Below are 22672 nucleotides of genomic sequence, written 5' to 3'. Positions count from 1 at the left end.
CTCACCGGAGCAGAGCGCCGTTTGGAATGTTTTAATTAGAAATCATTAATAAGCTGAACTTTCTGGAGCTTTCCAGGCGCAGCAGCACCTGAGGCTGAGAATCTCTTAAATATGAAATTCAATTATTAAATACATGATAAATGAGGAGAGGAGAGGAGAGGAGAGGAGAGGAGAGGAGAGGAGAGGATGATGGGATATTGATGAAATCAGAGCTCTTTTTTATAAATCTGAAAGCTGAAGCTTTACTGATGTGTGATGAAGCGCCGCTTCTCGTTTTAGCTGGAGGAAAATATATTTCCAGGCGTCATGCTGCTCTTCACCTGACGGATGTTTTGTTGCTTGACGTCATTTCTGCTGCTGCTTTCTCTTTGTTCCTCCATGTTTCATTCAAATTTATCTGACTTTTAAAAATATTTCCTCCTTTTTGCATGTGTGTGTTGAACATGGATATTAATGCTGATTATTTCCTTCATACCAAGACATTTTCCCATGGTGAGATAATCTGCAGTGGAGCTTTTTTCATCAATACTTACAGATTATTTACTACAAACAAGCTCCTATATTTTGCTTTAAAGTAACTTGTAAGTTAGTTTTGTCTTATTTCAAGTGTAAAAAGTTATTTGCACTAAAACTAGACAAAAATACTCAGTAAGATTTTGTGTTTTTGCAGTGTACGGTTTGGATTAAATCAAACTTAACAAAATAATGATTTATTTCTCAGCTTCATCTCAGGTTTGAAAAGCTGTTAACGGGTCGTCAGAAACGAACCAGATAAACTTTAGAAGAACTGATCAACAGGAGATCAGAATAAACTTTTCACATCCTGGGAACGATGCGGTCAAGAAACGCTTGAATGGAAACTTACAGATTTAGTTCAGACTAAATGCCCGCTCTCATTTGGTTGTGAACAGCCGTCAGAACATCCTGGTTCATCGTCTCCGTGGTTACAGCCTGCAGGACGGACGACGTCAGAGCTCCAGTGAGGTGTCCTGCCAGTCTGACGCTCATAAATGAAAGGTTTAATTCTGTGGCAGGAAGACAAACGTAAACTCCTGGAGACGAGACGCTGCTGTGCTGACAGGCTGAACCAGACTGACGTCTTTCAGGCAGAAAAAAGAACTTTTTGAAGGTTTACATTTCTTTCTTTTTGAGTCTTTATGAAGGATCCAGGCCCGACTCACAACTCCAGCTCCTCCTGGATGAGGCGGTTTGTTTAGTCGGCTATCAGTCCTCTATCTGAGCCGCAGAAAAACATTTCTACAGAATGAAAAAAGCCCTGAAGTGGCCTGGATCTTGATTTAAAATCGTCTCCTTCAGCTGGAGCTGGAGCGGCAGAAAAGCTTTTTGTTCAGTAAGAGCTGCTTCTGATTGTGAGAGCCATTTCTTCTCAACTTTCTCTCTTAGAGTGGCCTTTCACTTTTCCACTGCCAAAAACAGAAAGTCTGTGTAATTGTGGCTTTTAATGTTTCATGGAGTCTTTATGTCTTTAAAAAAATCCAATTTTTTCCAGGTCTGGAGTGTTTTTCCCCTTTTGGTCCTAACGGGCCATTTATTGCTCTCATTAGCAGCTGAAGCATAAAGCCAGCTTTGTTTTCCTCACATGTTCAACATAACACACTCAGTCTAATTATACAATGGAGGATGTGTAATTGCAATTAATTACCTGTGAGATTAGCAGCATTAGGAAATGAAATGTGCTGCTAATTGTATTGAGTTGTTTCTTCTCAAACAGTGGAACTGATTTGTTCAGCTCAGGAGTTAATTGTTGTTCTGCAGGTAATAAAAGACATTTTAATTACATTACAGCTGCAGATCTGGAGAACTATAAAACCAGCTGATTTTTTAAACTCTGATGTTTTCCTTCAGGTCAAACTGATGATCTGTGAGCTGGTGAGGATCATCAGACGTCCAGCTGTATTATTTTGTATTAAAACTAATAAATTTACACACACACACGCACACACACACACGCCATATGGTTCCTGTAGATCATGAAGATCAATCCCATATTTGATATCATGGATTAACTGATATTTGTCCTTTTTTACCACATTTACCTGATCAAATCGTCGCTCCTGTTCCGCCTCGGGTTCCTGCTGATCTGTCGTTCCTTTTCCTCCGTCCGCTCAGACGGACTGATCTGGTGCAAAGGAATGATGGCAGAATGATTGCTATAAAACACAGCAGCATGTCGTGTCAGTGGAAACAGAAACTGTTGTCAGATCTAAGCTGAACTGAAGGCAAAATCAGGATCAGTTATTTACAGAATCTCACAGAACTTTAGCTTTAGAGTCCAGATTTCAACCAGCTGAATGTTAGATGTTCCTGGATCAAATTGATATTTAAAGAGTTGGAGGTTTAGAACTGAACACAAGGCAGAAATAAAAAGATACTCAGGAAAAGTTAAAATAAATAAATTTTTTGTAAAATACCCAGTAGAGTTAGAAACCGTCCTCCAGCCGAGGTGTTAGCAGTTAGCATCAAATTATTTTACTGATTCATTGAGCAGCTATGATGGAGGATGAAGGAATGTCATTTTAAATATAAAGTCACAAGATTTTCCTCTTCAACAACAGCAGATGCTAAATTATGAGAAAAAATCCATATTCACAGAAGTGAGAGTGATGTTTTCTCCTCTTTTATTGCTCTAATAATGCTTAATATAAAGTAACATATTTTTTCCCAGCTGCTTATCGATCAAGAGGAACAGGAATCCAGAGTCCAGATGATTCCTGCAGATGAAGCAGCAGCTGCTCCAAACGAAGTGGCTGAATCTTCAGAAACTGCTGCTAACACGCTTTGGAAAAAAAATATTATGTAGCATAAACATAAGAAGAGGCGTCATTATGAATAAGAATGAAATCATAACAGGCTGTTAACAGGACGGTATAAACTCTTCTGTTTCCGTCATTTCAGTCAGGCAGAAACAAGCTGGTCAGACGTTTCATCCAACGTGTTTCATAAAACCACAGATTTGCCTGGTTTGTTTCCAGTGTGTGAATGTCTGCTCCATGTTTCCGCTGTAGATGTTTTTCAAGTCTGCTTGGTCTGCTGGGTCAGAGAGAAACCAGAGCAGAATGAAGGTTTGTTGTTTGTAATCTGGCTTCTCATTGGCAGATATCAGCTCTTCCCCGGAGGCTAAAGAAATGGGGCTGCAGCCGATGTTTCCTTGTTGAGTTTGTTCTGAGACCAGAAACACTTTGTTCCCACAAATTTAATTAGAGGAAGATTCTGTTTCTGAGCCAGCCGATGCGTCCATCTGTCCGTGTCGACATTTTGAAGTCGCCGCCGCTGAGCTCAGCACTCAGATTAGAAAGTCCAGGATGAGTTTAGCTCAGACAATAGGATGTTTTTTTCTGTCTGAATCATGAATCATGAATAGCTTCCTTTTCGGTTTCAAAGAGCCGTTTCTAATGAGTTCAGAGACCATACTGCTAATTTGGGTCCAACATGTTGTAATCCGTCTAAAAATGGGATTTGGGATGTTTTTCTCCCAGTGAGGCAGGATGAAACGGACTTCGCCTCCTCTAAACATTTCTCTGTTTTCTACAGGACTTGATTGTGATTTCTGAATGAAGTAAATACAGATTTCAGGAAAACAACAGAACTATTTATCTATCAGAATTTAAAACAATAACTCAGGTAGATGTAATGCTGCTCTCTTTTATGCATTCTTAGTCATAGATTTTTGATACATTTCTGAATAAATGACAAATTCAGAGTCCAAAAGCATCTGAGTCCAAACCTGAGGCTACGTTTCTGCAGGTAACGTCGCCATCACCCAGCTACGATGGCTAGCAGCTAATGTGTGTCATAAATCATTCACAAAGAGGTCTGACTGTATTTTATTTAATTAGTACTAAGAACAAACGTAAAGAAATCTTGGATTTCAGAAAAAGATGCGAACTGAGCTCCATGCCCTAACATAACCCTTCCTCCCAGTTTTTCTTCCCACTGTCGCTACATGCATGCTCAGGATGACAACATGTTGTGAAACAAACAGACTTGAACTGAACAGTCATGGTTCACTTCAGACTTCTATCAACCCTTCAGCCGAGATGAATCACATTCATCAGAACATGATGGCGTCGCTGCGATCCTCTTCCTCAGCCGGTGTTTCCATCCTCTTCCTCAGACCTCATCTCTTTAACACATCCTTCAGCTGCTGGAAACTCAATTCCCTCATGGATTCTCAATCCTATCACTTCAGCTATGCTATGCTTCACTGAGTGCTTAAAGCAATTTTGCAAATGACTTCTTGCGGGTAATGCACTTACCACAGATGGACTCACTGGCAGCATTCGTCAGTGCAGTCCGTTTTCTGAGGCATGCTTTTTGTCAATCGGTCCCTTCTGGAATCGGACGATTGGTTCGTTGATTTGTTTGATTAAGTTGTTGCTCTGAAGTCCTCAAAGTGTTGGTTCTGGTCTCTAAGGTCCGGAGAAACCCAGAGACGGTTCTGAGGCGCTGAGATTCCAGCTGGTTTCTGTCTTTAGGAAACTTCCAGCATCTCAATACAAAGAGAACCTGAATGTTTAATGGAGCATCTCATGTAATCTGTTCCCTCTGGGGACCAGAACATCTTCTGGTCCATCCTGATCCTCAGGACCCTGTTCCTGCACTGGGACAACAGAGACCTGTACTGGGAGCTGGACTGGGAGCTGGACTGGGAGCTGGACTGGGTGAGAAACACATTACCAGGTCAAATCCTCCATAATAAACACGTCCTGTCTGGTTGGACGGCTTTAGATTCAACAGAGGTGGATCCATGTTTTTCTGAATGATTCAGCTCTGCTTTGCTTTTCTCTACCTGCTTTATAGATCAACAACATCCAGAGAAATTTCTCCTTCAGAGCACAAACACAGAGACAGTAACGCATCTCCGGCTCCGTGTCGTATTGACTGAAGTAATAATTCAGCCCTCCCCAGGAAACGACTCTTTCATTCTGTCAGCCTGCGATATACAGCATGCATACCTGGGAGCGCAGTGTTTGCTCTGCCCACTGCAGCACAATTTATTCCTGCAAATCTATTACAACATGCAGGATATCATGGCTGCAAAGCACCAGCATCAAATAGAGCCATTCCTCTCAGAAGCAGTCAGCTTTAGGAAGAACGAAATAAAAACGTATTCACTGTTTATCAGGTTTTACTAATACTGAAAAATACAGCAGATTTTCTGCCCTAAATTATTTAAAATGATGGAAACAAAGAGAAAAGAAGTGAGTAACCCTTTGATTAGGACGAAGACGCTTAGTTCATGTTTTCTGTCAAACTCTCACATCATAATGTAGGAATTTCAACCAATTAAAAGTCTTTTCTTTAAGTTCTTCTTTCTGGCTCTGAGGTCTTTATAAGACGAGCAAAGAGGCAGGGAATCGAACCTGAGACCTGCCCTACCGCTGAGCACAAACACAACCTGAACTTCTTTCTCTGAAGGTCCCAGCACAACATTTCCATCAGCAGGATGTGTGAACTTTGACTAGACCGTTGCAGGACCTTGATTCTTCTCTTCCCTTCCTGTTCCTGGTGAGACGTTCCAGGAAAACAACCAGGAGGAACGTTGACCAGATGAACGGCCTCAGCTCATTTTCAGGTATTTGTGACAAAATCTGTGTTTCTCACAACCGGAGAAGAACCGTCTGTTTCGTCTATCATTATAGAGAAACACACAGATAATCCACCTCCTCCTCTGGAGGAGCAGCGGAGGAGACGTCACTCAGAGGCGACTTTCACTGCCTGCTGTGAACAGCAGCTCCAGGAAACCAGTAGGACCAGTTATGGAACCAGTGGGAGAACAGCAGAGGACAGGGCTGGTCTGTGGAAACCAGATCAACGACGCAGTAAGAACCAAAACAACAGAATTCACATATATGACCACAGTTTAGGTTGACCTGACCTTTCATGACCTTTCATGACCTTTCATGACCTTTCATGACCTAATATAAATGTTTGTGAACCGTGGGAGGAAACTGGACCCGGAACAGAACTCCATCCCTGGCTGGGATTTGTTGCTGGGAGGTAAAGCTGCGGTCGGTTCTCTGCTCTGCATCAGGAATCTGAATCAGCTGATATTAAATCTCAGGTAGAGGAAGTTGAGCTGCGATCAACAGGATCAACCTTCTGTTTTCAGACGTCTTTTCTAAATGACATGAGTTAATGTGATCTGACACAAAGGAGCCTCTGATCTGCCAGAGGTTTTTAGAATCTGTTCTCTTCTCACTAATTACAGAACAATCTGGGAAGATTTCATCCTCCTCCAGCTTTTTGGTATCAATTATCCTAATTATGTTTCCAGGTATTGATTCAGGCACCATCAATAGATTGGTCCGGTATGATCATTACAATTAATGACACTTTAATTAAAACTAATCAAAGGTGTGGGCAGACATGCTTACAAGTTTACAGTTTTTATTTTGTCAGTATAAAAACTCCTAAGAAAAGATGATTTTTTTCTCTTTTTCCCAGCATGCCTCTGACCCTGCTGTTGATCTGTCTTTGCTTTTTTCCACAGTCTGTTCAGGGAACCTGAAACATACGTTGTCCATGTCCCTGCAAACCTACATATTTTATCATGTCATCATCATTTATTCATGCTGCGTATTGATCTGCTCTTGCATCCTGCCTCACGCTCGTTACACCTTCAAACAGCTTTAACAATTATAACTGCATGAAATATGAGCATATTTACAGCTGATGTACAGTGAAGCAGTGGAAGACACAGCATAAACTGTGACAGATTACGTTCATATTCTAGTTAAAATGAGAGCTAAACTATTTTTTTATTAAGTTAGAGGAGATAGTAATGTGTAAAAAAATCCTGTTAAAACTAAGAAACTGAGGTTATAATGATCATTTAAAACTTTTTCCATCTTTAATGTGATATTTATCCTGTAAAATGTAAAACATAAATCTCTCTGATAGCCTGATTGCAGAAGTGTTCACAACCTCAGCCAGGTATTAGCTTAGCGGTGTGAACACCGACGCCATCCGGTTATAGAAATGGTTTTTATCTCATTACAGCTAAAAAGGCTGAAAATCACTTTAACAGTTATTCTGGTCTCTGCTGTTAATCCAGATTTTAGCAGAAGTTTAAACCAACGAGGCCGCAGCGTCATGGAGCTCTACTGCCACCTGCTGGTTGTTAGCAGGCCTACAACAAACCACAGGCTGCAGGTGATTTGCAGAAATCCTGCAGAGTTTTGGTTCGATGCTGGTGACTGATATTCAGCTGGATACATTAATCATATCTCGGTATTTTTATGCTCTGCGTTTGATTTTATGTAAACTGGGTTCGTTTTGCATCCAGTTCAGCGTCTCTGGATGCCGAACTGGATGCATTGTGATGCCAGCGGTGGTGCTGTGTGTGTGTGAGTGTGTGATGAAAGCCTTGAACCTGATGAGCATTCACATCTCCAAGCAATCAGCGCTGTGAGGTGAGTCTGGCAAGCCGCCGCTGATCAGCAGGCCGACCTGGAAAGGTTTTCTCTTTCTTACCAGGAACGTCTCTAGAATTTCCTGACTTGAGCTTTGCTGCAGTCAACTTTCCGTTTGTCTCCCCAGACACACACGTGTCTCCCGCTTACTTTCCCAGAGACGTGTGAAGCATCATTAAGGTGTCAACATGAGAGCCGAGCCAGAAGCGCCATCACTGCGCTCTGAAAACAAAACAGACCTTCACAGTTCTGGCACGTCCCTCCTGCACATTAGTATGCAGCTGCATCAGGACTCATTTGAAGAGATGTACTTTAATTTGTGATGAAGATGAAAGTGTGTTTTTGCCTCTGGTTAGAGTGCAGCATCAGCCAACAAGTGGGATCAGCACAGCTACTCAAGGACACTTCAGGAGGAAGCCAAAGCTGCTCTGACGAGTGGATCTTTAACTTCATTCATACATTATTTAGCATTTCGTCCCTTTAACAGATCAACTCTAAACTCCAAACAGAAGAGCGGCTCACCATCAGGCAGGAATCGGTCCAGAACCACACAAGGTTCCAGAAAAGAAGGAGAGTCAACTCTGCAAATATTGACTTTTCATGGAAATTTGATATTTTTGCTAATAAAATTAAACAAATATTATCTGATTTTACAAAGGAATCATGTAAACATGTTAAAACCAGAATAAACAGCTAAATGTGGTCCAGGCCTCCCTCACATTTCTGTTTATGTTCAGTTTTTGATTCTCCCTGAAAAATAAATATATTTATAAAAAGAAGCAGAATAAACCAGGGTTGGTTTTTTGCTCATGGCTCATTATTATCACTCTACTCACATTTATGCTGGGAATTCTGCAGTAAGAAGGACTTCTGCTGCAGGAAGAAATGCAAAAATGTACATCTTACACAGATATAAATATTTTACAGACATTCGACTGAACTAAAAAACCTTCTGATTCCCCAGAGAGGGGCCCCGCTCTGTGGCCCCCCCACAGAGCGGGGCCCTGCAGACAGAAATGGATCAGCAGCAGTCAGGGTTTGGCCATGAAGCTGATATGAAGCATGGAAAACATCTGGTGATCACTGCAGTGTTGTTATACCTGCTGTGGACACTAGGTGTCCTCCTTTCCCCAGATGCTTGATGATGATGATGAACCTTCATCATCAGCGTCATCAGGAAACAGCAGGAAAGTGAAACAATGAAACGTTTTAATTTGTTATCAGAACAGAAACACTGAATTTATTTCTCTGGATAACCTGACATCCGGGTTGTTTGCTGGTTCAATTCCTTTTATGTATCTAACTGAACCGAAAGGTTCAACATTTAAAACCTGAGTTCCACTTTTGTGCATCAAAGTACAAAACAAGCATCAATGCACAGCTGATTTTCATATCTATATTTAGCATCGCAGGATTTGAGGTTTGATTATTTTCATCAGCAGCTGCAGTAAAGCCTGAATCCTCTGACATCATCATAACGCAGTCGTTACCCTAACCCTAACCTACCCTAACCTACCCTAACCCATGGCAGCATGCAAACTGACTAAACACATTTTCCATTGTAGTTTTATGCACCTCAGGTTTGATAAATCAAATCAGACCAGATCACATTAATTATGCCATAATTCATGCAACCTGAGTGTTTTTTCTCTTTCTTATCAGTGATGCATAAAGCAGTCACAGATTAAATAATGTTCCCTCTGCTTACAAATCTCACATCTAGATAAAAATGAATGAAATAAGAAACAGGAACGATTCTCTGCAGTCTGGACCATCAGCAAAACAGGAAGTGTTTATGTGCTTAAAGTGAAAGAATTGAACTTATTTTAAAATGAATTTATTTAAAATATGCATTTAATTATTGATGTGTATGGCATGTTTAATAAGACATTTAATGGTTTATTTATTTATTTCATAATGCATTATTTAATTTTGTCCATTTTGGCCTTCCATACACTGACGGGTCACATCACTGATTTGAAAATCTTTTCATTTAACTCATGAAATGAGTTAAATGAACCAAACAGAAACCAAACAGATTTGATGTAAAACTCAAAACTGCAGAACAAAAATCTTTTTCTCACGATTTTACTGACGTCTCTTCGAAACTTTTAAACCAACTTCCTGTTTCCTGTTTGAAATTTCACTGCTTCCTTTGTGAAAGATCAGCTGCAGTCTGACGTGTTTCAGAACATCGAGTTGGAAATTCGTCCTGCTGTAGTTTGACTTCAGAGACAAACCTGGAAAATAAAAGTTCATTTCTTCAAGAAAAGAGGAAAAAATTACTCTGAGGTCACTGAGTGACTAAGTTTGCAGTATTAACTTTTTTAGGTCTAATTTGTATCAGTTTGAAGTCAATGGGATGTTTTTCTTAAACATTTTGTAATTCAGTCATTTCTCCAGCTTTTACCGTCTTTTCTGTGGAAACATGAAGTTCTGGCAGAAGATAGAAATCAGACCAGATCAGATTAATGATAGAAATTCAGATTCTGAATTTCAGAAACTGTAACTCAGAATCAATCCTGACTGGGTTCTGTTTGTCTCTGGATATGAACTGGATCCAACTGCTTATCAAACTATAAACTACATCATCTGCAGATGAATAAAGTGAAACTTTTGTTTCTATCCAGGATTTAAAGTAAAAGACAAACAGAGCAAAGCGACTTTTTAATGTTTTTATTCACTGACTAAAAGAAGAGAATCATTCATTCAGCATCATTTCCAATCAACAGCCAGCAGGCCGACCGTCCGTTCTGCTCCGCCCCGGTCAGTTCAGAGGTCCTGCTGCCCCCTCGCCTCCCCATTAACCCCCCCTAACCCCCCCTGCAAGGAGAGACGACCCCTGACCCCCAGCTGGGACGTCTGAAACCAGCTGCACCCTTCTCAGGTCAGATTCATTTGTTGGAGCTCAAAGTTTGATCTGTGCAGATTTCAGAGGGACCGGGTGGATTTGTGTGTGAGGCGGGTCCAGCTGTGTGTTCTGGAGGTCGGGGGTCAGGAGGTCTGCGCCTCCGCTTGGAGGAGGAAGGAGAAACCCAGCGCTTACATCAGCAACAGTCACACAGGAAGTTACACTCAGAGTAAAACCATTTCTGCAAAAATAAAAGCCAAAACAACAACAACATGGGGTCTGATGTACAAAGTCTGTGTGGTTTTAGAATCAACTTCATGTTCAGAATCTGAACCCGGACAAGAGTTGCATAAGAGGAAAAACCACGATGAGTCGCTGATACCGTTACAAATACGCACTGAGGGACTTCATATATATTCATCTCTTTATATAGTTTCTATTTCTTCCTCTATGGTTTTCTAAAGGCGCAGCCAGGCGCCGTCAACACTGCCCCTTGTGGCCGCTTGTAAAACTGCTGTTATTGCAAACTGTCCTGATCTGAAACAAATGCACAACATTCGTACCACGATAGAACCGGGGGCCGTCTAGCCGGTCTCACGGAGACCAAGAGCGACCCGCTGCCGCTGCCGCCGCCGCCGCCGCCGGGTTGGCTGGTCACACTTCAAAACATCTTCAGACTAAAATGATTACAAGATCTCAGAAATCATCATCGTAAGGCCAAGTATTGTCATTGCACGTTCTCTTAGTTCACATCTAACACTGCTGCTCTGTGATGGCGAGAGAATGGAAAGCAAATATAAAAACAGAAAAATAAAGTTTGGATTAAACGCATTCCTCTTGCATAGTTGTGATGCTGGACTGGGCAGCAGGCCGGCCTGGCCGCCTGACCGGACGTTTGGCTCTCCAGTCCATCAGGACTTGGTTCAGCAGCCAGAAGCAGATCTGGCTCTGACTTCCTTTAACGTCCAGAGGAGTTTCATCAGAACCGCTGGTGAGGTTAACGCGCCAGAGCATTGGGTCGCATGAGGAGCTCCTCTGCTGCACATCCAGTGTTTTCTCACATTTACATTCCTGCATGAGTCCAGCTCTCTGCACGCTCCTTCTGACCTGAGCTTCTGTAGGAGGAGCCGGTTCAGCTTCAAGCTAAAGGAATCTGAGATAAGAGACGGGAAACTTAAAATCTGGCGTCCCTGCAGATCCGACCGTCTGCTACTTTGGTTCTGAGCTGAGCGGGTCCAGCAGAGGGACACAGCGAGTTAGAGGCCAGCTCTCTGATTGGCCAACGCCACACCCGCCTGACATCTGCTCCATGTAACACACAGGACACAGAGGCGACTGTCACCGCGGTAACGGTCGCCTAATAACTCCTGGATCAGTTTAACAGGTCGACATGTCAGAACGATAACCCCCCCAGTCTGGATGGAAACGTGAAATCAGCTGATCTAAAGGAGGAAGACGCATCGTCTCTGAACAGCGCCACCTGCTGCACAAACACACAACTCAGGGTAAAAAATATAGCGAGCATCATCTGTCTATAGATATTATTTAGGAAGGAGCCCCCCGTCCTTCATGTGGAATGTTCTTTCCTAGCAGCTAAATCAGTTTACAGCTTCATGGAGCCAGAACCCGCGACCCCATGACCCCATGACCCCTAGGGGGTTCACACTGCCTCGCTCCTCACAGAGAAACAGGGAGAAGAAGACCGGAGCCCAGAACCCCTGATGACGCGGACCCTGAGAGCCAATCAGAAGTAAGGACTCTGCTTGGCCACGCCTCCACTTCCTGCTCCGCTTTGGTTTGTTTCCCTGTGAGATCCAGAACCGACCCGTTCCAGAGAGCAGGAGGAGGAAACCGCCACCAGGGGGCGACACTGAGGCGTGAGTGAAGGTTGTTCCTCAGAACAGAACCGGGTCCGGAGTAATTCACACAGACGAGCAGCAGGCCTGAGATCGTTTCCGTTTCGCGCCCTGAGAGCCAACCGTTCCTGTTGCCATGGCAACGCTTTCATCACACACACAGGTCTCCTCTCAGCCACGCATCACATAAACACACTCCCACTGGATGCACCAGAAAACTGCAAGAAGGGATTAAACTAACTTTACAGGCACACAGCAGTTTGGATTGGATCGGAGCGGACCGACCAGAACCAGAACCGCCAAACCCAAACCCAAAGGACCGAGCTGTGAGCCCTGCGGGACTCCACAAGCTGTCTCCTTTCAGAATACTTTGTGCTGGACCCAGAACCGGTCGGACCGGGCCGAGTCGGGCCGTCGGCGATGATCTGCTCTCACAGAACGACAGGAACTGATTTTCACTCAGTCTGACTTCCTGTCTGAGCCGACCGCAGCAGGAAGCGAAAGCGGAGCTGCAAAAATCAGATTCTGACAAAACGGAGAGGAGAATACGCTGACCTCTGACCTCCTTCACCCAGCTGATACCAGAGCACCATGGCAACCATCCGGAGCCGTCAGTGTGCAGCGCTCCGTTCAGTCTAGGTACCAGACCAAGCTGGAAACCATGGCAACCACGGCCCGGTTGCTGCTGGCGCCGGGACTTTTCTGCAGCCGGTAAAGTTCTGGAAGTTCAGAACCAGATTTGGATCTCTGCAGTCTGAAGACATCTTTAGGAGAACGTCCCACCGTCAGAGGGGCGGAGTCTCTCCGTTAACCTTAATCGTTGAAAACAAATGTATGATTAGGTTCTTTGGGCCTCGGACCGGACCGGACCAGGCCGGAGGGTCCGATCAGACGCACAACAACAGCTAAACTACTACACCGGAGAACGTGGAGCCGTTTCCAAGGCAACTGTGACATAAGAGGAAAAGAAAAGTGATTGTTTTGCACATCCCACTCATCAGCATCAGCGGCGCCGCAGGCCGACCCGACCCGAACCCGAACCCTGAGGTGGCGCAACCAGAACCATTAATGTGCTGCAGGTTCCAGAAAAAATAAAGGAAGGAATCTGTGATGCATGAAGCTCAGCCCAGCTTACATTCAGCGTTCCAGCTCTTCAGAACCGGGCCTGCAGAACACAGCCGTTGCTCCGGCCCGGTCCAAACAGTTTTACACGCCGGGAACCCAACTCGTCAAGAATAAAGCCAGAACTTAGTCGGCCGGCTGTGAAAGTTAAAATCAGAACATCAGATGGTTCTGATCAGCTGGAGGCTCGCCAGGAAGTAACAAAACTCTCTGTAACACCGCCTGACACGCCCCAAGAAATGACCTCTGACCTTAAAATACCAAAAAATAACACATTCAATAACCAGTCAGATCATAAAACATAACACCCCCACCTGAAACAAAAAGCAGCTGCAGCAGTCGGCCTGGCCTCCATCACCAGCCTGCTGCGTCTGAGCAGGATTACAACGCATCTGTGATCAAACACATGGGGGTGAAAGGTCACCACGAAGTAAACAAACAGAGAACACACAGGGGGGGCAAAAAACTGACAGGGATCAGAGTTACATCACACAGAGGCTCCGCAGGATGTTAGGGTGATGGAATAAGAACTGATGCCACTGTGGATCAGACCAGATCAGCCGAGGACAGATCAGACCAGACTGGATCAGACCAGATCAGCCGAGCACAGATCAGACCAGACTGGATCAGACCGGATCAGCCGAGCACAGATCAGACCAGACTGGATCAGACCGGATCAGCCGAGCACAGATCAGACCAGACTGGATCAGACCGGATCAGCCGAGCACAGATCAGACCAGACTGGATCAGACCAGATCAGCCGAGCACAGATCAGACCAGACTGGATCAGACCGGATCAGCCGAGCACAGATCAGACCAGACTGGATCAGACCGGATCAGCCGAGCACAGATCAGACCAGACTGGATCAGACCGGATCAGCCGAGCACAGATCAGACCAGACTGGATCAGACCAGATCAGCCGAGCACAGATCAGACCAGACTGGATCAGACCTGACTAGATGAGCCCAGACTGGACAAAGTCATTTCAGCTGACTAGTTAAAAATCTGGTCTTATGAAGGAATTTGTTCCAATTTCTAAATTAAAAACAAAAAAGAAAAAAAAAGACTGAAGCAAATTTAATGATCAGAAATAAAAACTAAAATAAAAGCCGATCCTGTGAGTGTGAGCTCTGCATGGTTTACTCGGGTCTGCTGCGTTCCCAGCTGGTCTGGTCCGTCCGGCGCCGCTACACGCCGGCGCTGAAGGCGCGCAGCTCACGGTGGAAGTGTTGGGTGGGTTCAGACAGAACCACGGCAGAGTCCAGGCAGGGGTGCCAGACGCGGCCGAGGCCCAGAGAAACCTCCTTCACCAGGTTGTGGACCGGGTCGCCCTCCACGTAGAGGGACTGGTCCGGGTCGAAGTCCACGCTCTCCTCAGAGACGGTGAGGACGCGCAGGCTGGAGCCGCGCAGGCGGGAGATGGCCACCAAGTTATGGGACCACACGGTGTAACCTAGGAGACGGAGAGGGGGGGGGTCAGGACGCTGGAGGACTAACACGGACCAGAACCACCAGGAACCGGGTTCTACACGGTTTCATGTCTGAATTCAGAATTTTTCAGGAGAAATTTAAAATCTCAGCTCCGTTTTTCAATCTAAACACAAACGTTCAGGATTATTTTTATTAATCATCAGATAATCCAAATAATAAACCGAATGTTTCATAAAGTATCAGTGAGGTTTTAGTTTCAATACCAACAATAACTGATCAATAACCTTGAAACAATATCAATATTTAGAACAAAGCATTTCTATTCCCTGGTAAAGATTGAAGCAGAGGTTGTGGAACCTCCTGACGGTCCCTGAACGCACCATGGATCACCAGGACGGCCAGCTGGGTGCAGCGCCACGCCAGCAGCACCAGCGGATCCTCGTTGCGGTTGACGCTGAGGTCGGGGAAGCCGGGCCCGTCCCTCAGCAGCAGGAAGTGGGTCAGGGTTCTGTTGTACTGCTGGGAGATGAGCTCCAGGGCGCCGTCCGTCACCAGCGTGCTGTAGCTGTCCAGGTGGAGGCGCTCCAGAGGAAGGCTGGGCTTCAGGACGCGGAGCAGCTCCGAGCTGTCCACCTCCAGAGCCATCACGTAAACGCGCAGGTTGGCGCTGACCCGGACCTGCGGTGTCAGGGAGCCTCCGTCAGAACTGGCTGGAGTCAACAGCAATAGCTGCTGCGGCGCCGACTTACCAGCGCCTTCCAGTCGTCTTCTGTGGCCGTGCCCTCCAACGGTTTGAACTCCAGGGCGGCGCCGTTGAGCAGCAGCGACAGGCGGTGCAGGGGAGCTCGTCGCGGCGATGCCAGCAGACCACAGAGCTCCGGCGTGAAGTCGCAGAAATCCAGAGCCAGAGAGTGAAGGTTGGAGAGCCGGTCCAGCTCTGAGGGGGAGACCAGGGGGCCTGCGGAGAACAGGCGAGACGGTCAGCACGCCGCTCAGACCCCATCCAGCTCTGCAGCCATTAGAACCGGACGGATACTGACCCAGCTGGTGGTCCAGTAAGCTGAGGTGCTGCAGCGTCTCGGCTGCAGGGTTGGAGAGGCAGGAGAGGGAGCAGGGCGTCGCCACACCCAGCATGAAGCTGCACGACAGCCAGCGCAGCTGGCGGCTGTTGGACAGCAGCTCCATGAACAGCTGCTGGACCCTGCAGGTCAGAGGTCACAGGTCACTTCAAATCAGCAACCATTACTTCACTAATCAATTATTCTGACCATAAATCGATTTGAAACCCGCCACATTCTGCAGATTAAAAAACAACGACAGTTTCTTCCATCTTAAAAGCTAAATGTAGATTTTTTGTAGTTTTGGTTCAGTTGTGGCTCTAGGTGTTGTTCTTTCAATAAATGGCCTATTTCAAGTCTGTATGCTCCAGTTAATGATTTATCAATTAATCGTTAATTAATCACAACACTGATCTACTTCTTTCACTTCTGATATTGATACCAATATCTGAGCTTTAGTATCAGCTGATCAGATACAAAACACAGAAAACCAACTGAATTTACTGAAATATAGTGAATATTGTTCTAGTCCTGGGCCAAAGGCAGCCGAGTCCTGACGGTACCGCTTCCATGGGTCAGACCGGGTCAGACCGGCTCCAGACGGAGCAACGGCATCAGCAGGGGCCCAATTTCATTTTTCGTCATGGGGCCCAAACTTCCTGCCGCCCCCGCCACCAGCCGTAAAGTATTTCTGAACTGTCCATCAGCTGAAGCTCGGTCTGATCACAACAAAAATCAAGCTGCTGCAGCGGCCTAGTCAAAGCAGGACGTGACTGAATCCCTGAGGAGAGGACCGGAGTTCCTCCACATCCACAGGAGACAAACCCCTGCCGCCAGCTGACCCAGGAGTTTACCGTCTGGTTTACCGCCTGTACTTAGTCATATACTGCTGCCAACATGGCGGCTGCTCTGCTCTTACTCGTTGATCTTCTTCTCCCCCTGGTGGACCTGCTGCAGGCTGGACATGTCCAGCGGTCCGTCCTGCTGCAGGATGAAGGTGTCCCCATACAGACTCAGCTTCTGCAGGTTTCTGCAGAGAACAAGACAAAAACGAGTCGTCATGTTGGTGGGAAACAGGTGGAGGATCAGTTTACCGTCTGGTTTACTGCCTGGTTTGTTCTGTTTGCGTTATGGCAGCAAACAGTCGGTCAGAAGCGAGATGCAGCGTCGATGTTTCCAAACTAAACTACGCAGTAATTGTGACTCGTTAAGATGTCAACATGAAATAATGTGTCACTTTGTTCAGCTCTTCTATGTGAGCTGCAGCAAAGGTCAAAGGGCATCAGAGGACATTCACCTCAACACAATGTTTACATCGCCCATGACGGCGTCTGGAAGATGGCTGCATGAAGTGAGGTCAACCCGCCAGGCAGAGCGCCACTTCCTGAGCAGCTGCCGACGTAGATTTTGTTTCCTAGATTGTGAAACCAGGAAGCAGCAAACAGGTTGTCTAGAAATGGGCAACAGAACCCGTAGAAACCAGATGGATCGGATCGGATCGGAGATCAACTGAGAATCTGTTTTACTCTCAGCTTCAAAACTAATAAGTCCCACAGTTTCTGGTCCATAAATGCATCAGGCAACGACGTCGACTTTAATGCAGTTTAACAATAATCTGTGATTCATTCATTCACTGGTGGATTCAAAACTAAAATGTTCATTAAAAAACATTTTTTCTCTTAAATCATTTTAATTCATAGAATAAGAGATAAAAAACAATTAGTCCAAATTAAACAAGAAGGTCAAAGGTCAAATAAGCCAACTGATGCCTCTTTCGATGCTACCTGTAAGACAGCCATGTTTGATCATCAAATACTTTAACTAGGCCATCCTAATATAGAAGAATATCATCCAGTGATTGGTTTGTAGCATAAAGGTTTTAAAATGCAGATAATCGATAAACAGAAGCTGCTAAACGACAAAACAAAAGCAGAACAACAGAACAGATGTTGGCATGGCCTAGACAAAGTAAGCAGGTCTGAATGGGGGCCTTGTTTTTGCTAGAAAGTCCTGCAGAGCCTGAAAGAGAACGTAGGAGAAGAAGTTGACATGAAAAGGAAAGTTTCCGCAGATTATTCATCCAGATTATCGGTGTAATCTGCTCAGGTGGGCTCTAACCCACAGCAGCTCATCAGGACCAACACGTCTCCACGTCAAGAGTCAACGTGTGTGTGTGTGTGTGTGTGTGTGTGTGTGTGCTGATATCAGCAGGTCACAGGCAACAAAGGCTCTCTGCAGCGCTGCATTGTACCTGCTGGTTCTGACACACACACACACACACACGCACGCACCTCTTCACACCAACAGACCCAGCAGAGGCAGGACTGCTGATGAGATAAAAACGTCTGCAGATGAATTCCGTCAACGATCCTGAAGTTGGTGTCTGATTCACAGCTTCATTAAAGGGGTATTTCACTGATTTTAAAAGAGATGGATGGTGATTAGCTCTGGTTAAAAACCTAGAGCTGGAAACTGGTTGTATTTATGAAGATTCCAGAAAACACATTAATAATATGTAATAATAGTTGGATTAAGTAGAGAAATATTTCATCTTTTTATGCTGATAATTAAAAGTCACATCAAATGTAATTTAAAGGAACATTTTAAACTGGACATTATTGTGGTTATGTTCATTTAAAAAATGTCAGCAGGGAAAATATTGACATTCAGGACAGAATATGAACGTTTAACTCCCTCTTAAAAAGCAATAAATTAATTACATTAATAATTAATATTTGATTAATTGATAAATAAAAATGTCCCTTTCTCCAGTCCAAGCAAACGTTTTAGACACTGTTTGGAAATAATTATAATCAGCTAAGTTATGTTCTCATAAACTATATTTTAAAGAATCTGCATCAAATAATTCAGGCTCGGTTTTTGACCTGCTGATTATGAAAACAAACATATGAAAGATTAGCAAAATGTGCGTCGGGCTCCTTGATGGAGGGACTAGTTTTACATTTAGCAGAAAATAAAAGATTTAACACCTCATCCTAATTTAATACCATTAAAGTCAAAACTTGGTGAAGCGTGAATAAAATGACATTAGAGGTATTTTTGTTAGATTAATATGCATATTTAGAACAGTATGAAACTTTCTAGTCCAGGTTCAATCTAAACAGAGCTGATCTACAATAGATATCTGACTTCCTAAAAACTGTGAAACAGCCCTTTACCTCTGCTACGAATCGGAAGCCAACTTCACTGCCCTCCGCACAGACATGACATGATTACGTAACTCCCTGAAGTCTGGGTTTGTTTACACTAAAGCTCAAAATGTTCAGCAATTAACAAATGTCAGGTAGTTTTCAGGATGTAACACAAAGCAGCACACGTCTCTCTGAAGCTGCGGGTGTATGTTACCTATTGTTGCGGATGCCGGTGAACACACACAACACCTGGTCCAAGTAGGTGGCCATGGCGTCCCTCCACCGCTGGTGCGCCTCCTGGCCGCCGGGAGGCTGCTCCATCCTGGCGGCCGACGGGTCGTTGCTCAGCGGGCTGAGGTTTCCTTCCACCAGCTCCAGCTGCAGCTCCCGCACGAAGGAGCCGAACTTCCGCATGAGGAACTCCAGCTTGGCCGCCTCGTCGGAACCGGAGCCGTTACAGCCGCCGCCGCCTATCCGCAGTTTGAGCTCGGTCCACAGCGCGGGGTAGAACAGGCACTCCCTCCAGCGGGAACACACGGCCGAGGCCCGGAGCTTGTCCCGGTCGGACAGGAAGGAGAAGATGTGGACGATGAGCTCGCTGGGTAAAGCCAAGGCTCCGACACCCCCGCACAGAGCCATGGCGGGCCGGCAGGGCAGCGAGCAGTTAGAAATGTTCAAACCGTTTCTGTTTGAAGCGATGCGGCCGCGCTGGATGTCGGCGACGCTTCTTCCTCTCCTTGAAAACAAATCGTTCTTTTTTGCAGCTTCGCCTTCACTACTGGACCGACCCACTTTCACTCAGGACGCGGGGGCCAAAACACGCCAAGACAAAAAGCCTCACTAAATTTTTGCCTCAACTTTAGCTCATCTAGACTGTTTTCACTCATATTCTAAAACTAGACCACAATGTTACCTACAAATAAACTGAAACTCTGTTTTATTTCCCTCTGGTTTGCGGAATGGTTTAGTCCGGAGGCTCTCGTATTTTTGCCATATCTCTGTCGTCCAGCAGAGGGCGGTATTTCTCTACAGCCATTAAAGAAAAAAGAGAAAGTGGAGCCAACACGTGATCTTTATTTTGGTATTTGTTTCCAGCGTGACGCTCCCCTCTTACGTTCACACCCGCTGCAAAAATCTGACGCAGGGCTTCATGTGGGGGCAAACCAATGCAGCACCAGCGACAAAACATGATGTCACCCCAAAAACATGGCTTCTGCTGCTAAGTAACGGCCAGTTAAAATGGACCCAGCAAAAAGGAAACAGTGTGAACTTAGGAAGCTTACAATAAAAATCCTTTAAAAAATATTAATCCGTTGTATTGTTTAGAATAAAATCCTTGATTTGTGTCTCAGAGGGGAAATCCTAATGTATCAGCAGAGTGGAAACACACTTTAAACATAAGCAATAATAATAAAATAAATGAGATGCAGACTGTGCAGTTATAGAAAATAGACAAGGCAAAAAGATGAAAACTACACAATATGAACACATATTAGACACAGATCTGATTGTTTTTGTTAAAATGCTGGAAAGGAGACAAAAACAATACCTTACAAAAGTATTCAAACTCTAACTCTAATGGTCATAACTGTGAGATTAAATTGATGATCTAAAAAGTGCGGCATGCATTGTTTTCCAGCCCACCGTAGAATAATTTTACATTTTATTTTGATTAATTTGTTTTGTTTGATAAAAAAAATTTTAGAAGTTATACATATTTTTCTAATACCTCTTATATTAATTTGCTTTTGTTATTTCCCATTAGAATATTTCCTCCTTATGTTGAAGTTCCTCCTGTTTTTACAAACTGTAGACAGTTTATTTGATGCTGTTTTAGTAATAATGTGTTATTGAATGGTTGTTGTGGCGCAGTGGTGATTTTTCGAGCAGCAGGTGGCGCCAGAGGGCTTCAGTTGTTAAACAAAGACTTTTTCTGTCGTTTTAGTTGGTGAGAACGTTATCACGCCAGGTGCACAGCAGGGGGCGACAGAGAGCAACACAACCAAAGATCCAGGTGTAAAATAGAATAGAATTACTTTATTCATCCCAGCAGGGAAATTATTTCGCAGTTACAGCAGCATAGAGACAAGACACACAACAACCACCACTGAGTAGCAATTGTAGACAAAATAAAAATAAAAATAAAATATAACATGTTATATTTGTTATATCCAAACCTGTGTAAAAGCATAATGGACACGTTACACATGTAAATAAAACTGCAGTTCACACTTTTAGTAATCTTTTTAATTTAGAAAAATCATAAATAGACCACAATTTTGGGAGTATTATTGCCACATTTGAACGGAAACCAGGTAAAATAATAGTAATTTAGTAAATCTGATCAAGCTTACAGCTCCAGGTTGGAATGGACGCGCTTCACTGTGAAAAAATATTTTTAACTGTTTTTGCTTTATTTATTGCCTTTAAATAATTCAAATGAAACTGATTTTGGAATCTGACAAAAATACAGAAATCAGTTTCAAATGGTTTAATTTATTTATTAAGGTAAAAATCTTTAAAAACTCACCTGGAAGGAAGCACATAGAAAAATCAGTGGGGTTATTTATTATTACCAGATTATTTTAGATGGTATTTTCCTTTTTAATAAATAAAATCCTAATTTAAAAACTGTGTTTGATATTGATCTTTGTTTGCTGCATTAGTAACACCCATCCATCCATCCATTTTCTGTTCACCCTTGTCCCTAATGGGGTCGGGAGGGTTGCTGGTGCCCATCTCCAGCTACGTTCCGGGCGAGAGGCGGGGTTCACCCTGGACAGGTCGCCAGTCTGTCGCAGGGCGCATTAGTAACATTTAATTTAATTTATGTTGTGCTCCACTGTGAACCTGCTGGCCTCGTGACGGAGAGGGCAGGACGGGAACGCTCTGTCAGCATCACACTTTTACTCCCACCATGTTCCCTCTTTTGTCTCACTGACCTTTTGACCCCTTGCGTCACTCACAAACATTTGGTGAATTACAATTATGACAAGCAAGACAGAGAAGCAAGGGTTTATGAAAATTATGTTCAGTGTTTTTTAAAATGTCTTATTTTTGTTAAAATGTGGCTTATTTGTCAAAGCTAAATGTTTATTTTTATTTTCCACTCAGTAATTTTGTTAAAACATGTGAAGCTGCTGTAGGTGTTTGCAAACAGAGTTAGATCCACGGGATCATCTGAAGGTTAAAAAAGTTCATATTTGTATGAAGTAAAATCACAGGAAGCCAATGTCTCAATTTGGGAAAAAAAGCAAAAACATTTTCTAAAAATTAAATAAAAACAGTATTTCCAGTTTGTTGTCTTATTTTATTTTACTTTTGGACATTTTCGGTTCACTTGTTTCTAATCTGGTTCCATAATTTGTGCAGATTAATTTGTCCAATGCTTTAAAACTAACTTTATTAGTTTTACCTCTTGCAGCCTTTTGCCCCAAACAGACTCCAGAGACTCATTTTGATGTTTGGTGACACAAACAAAAGAGACAAAAGTTCGTTTTGTCTGAGCGGACTGGCTGATCACACATTGCTCTTTACAATTTAGATTTTTATGTTTTTTTGTAAAGTGACTTTAGACAAACTTTGTTGTTAAATGGTGCTTTACAAATAAACTGAATAGATTAAATGACAAATTCTGAGTCTCAGAAGGGCAAACAGGGTCAGAAGGTTTGCAGTTAGAAATGAACAATAAAACCAACATATCAGTTTTATTTTTATTTTCATTGAACTGAAATCATATGAAACCCATTAATTTAGATAAAAGCC

General features: G+C 43.9%; 1 protein-coding gene across 1 annotated transcript; it reads right to left on the bottom strand.

The window, feature by feature from the left end:
* Positions 1-10097: 10097 nt before the first annotated feature.
* Positions 10098-20188, bottom strand: fbxo33 (F-box protein 33). Its single transcript, XM_028000245.1, has 6 exons — positions 19122-20188; positions 16675-16785; positions 15738-15898; positions 15447-15655; positions 15078-15375; positions 10098-14719 (listed from the first exon to the last, which is right to left on the bottom strand). The coding sequence occupies exons 1-6, from the start codon at positions 19544-19546 to the stop codon at positions 14454-14456; spliced, it is 1470 nt and encodes a 489-aa protein (XP_027856046.1). The 5' UTR covers positions 19547-20188; the 3' UTR covers positions 10098-14453.
* Between the last annotated feature and the right edge of the window lie 2484 nt (positions 20189-22672).

The sequence above is a fragment of the Xiphophorus couchianus genome, chromosome 19, assembly GCF_001444195.1.
Source record: "Xiphophorus couchianus chromosome 19, X_couchianus-1.0, whole genome shotgun sequence".
Taxonomy (NCBI): Eukaryota; Metazoa; Chordata; class Actinopteri; order Cyprinodontiformes; family Poeciliidae; genus Xiphophorus; species Xiphophorus couchianus.
The sequence above is the reverse complement of the archived record's forward strand: the minus strand, read 5'-3'. Positions and strand labels throughout refer to the sequence as shown.

Excerpts from the sequence above, each read along its gene's own strand:
- fbxo33 (XM_028000245.1), bottom strand. The coding sequence starts at position 19,546 with ATGGCTCTGTGCGGGGGTGTCGGAGCCTTGGCTTTACCCAGCGAGCTC. Across the intron at positions 16,786-19,121 it reads ACCGGCATCCGCAACAATAG|AAACCTGCAGAAGCTGAGTC; the intron begins GTAACATACACC and ends TGTTCTCTGCAG. Across the intron at positions 14,720-15,077 it reads GGCCGTCCTGGTGATCCATG|GTTACACCGTGTGGTCCCAT; the intron begins GTGCGTTCAGGG and ends TCCGTCTCCTAG.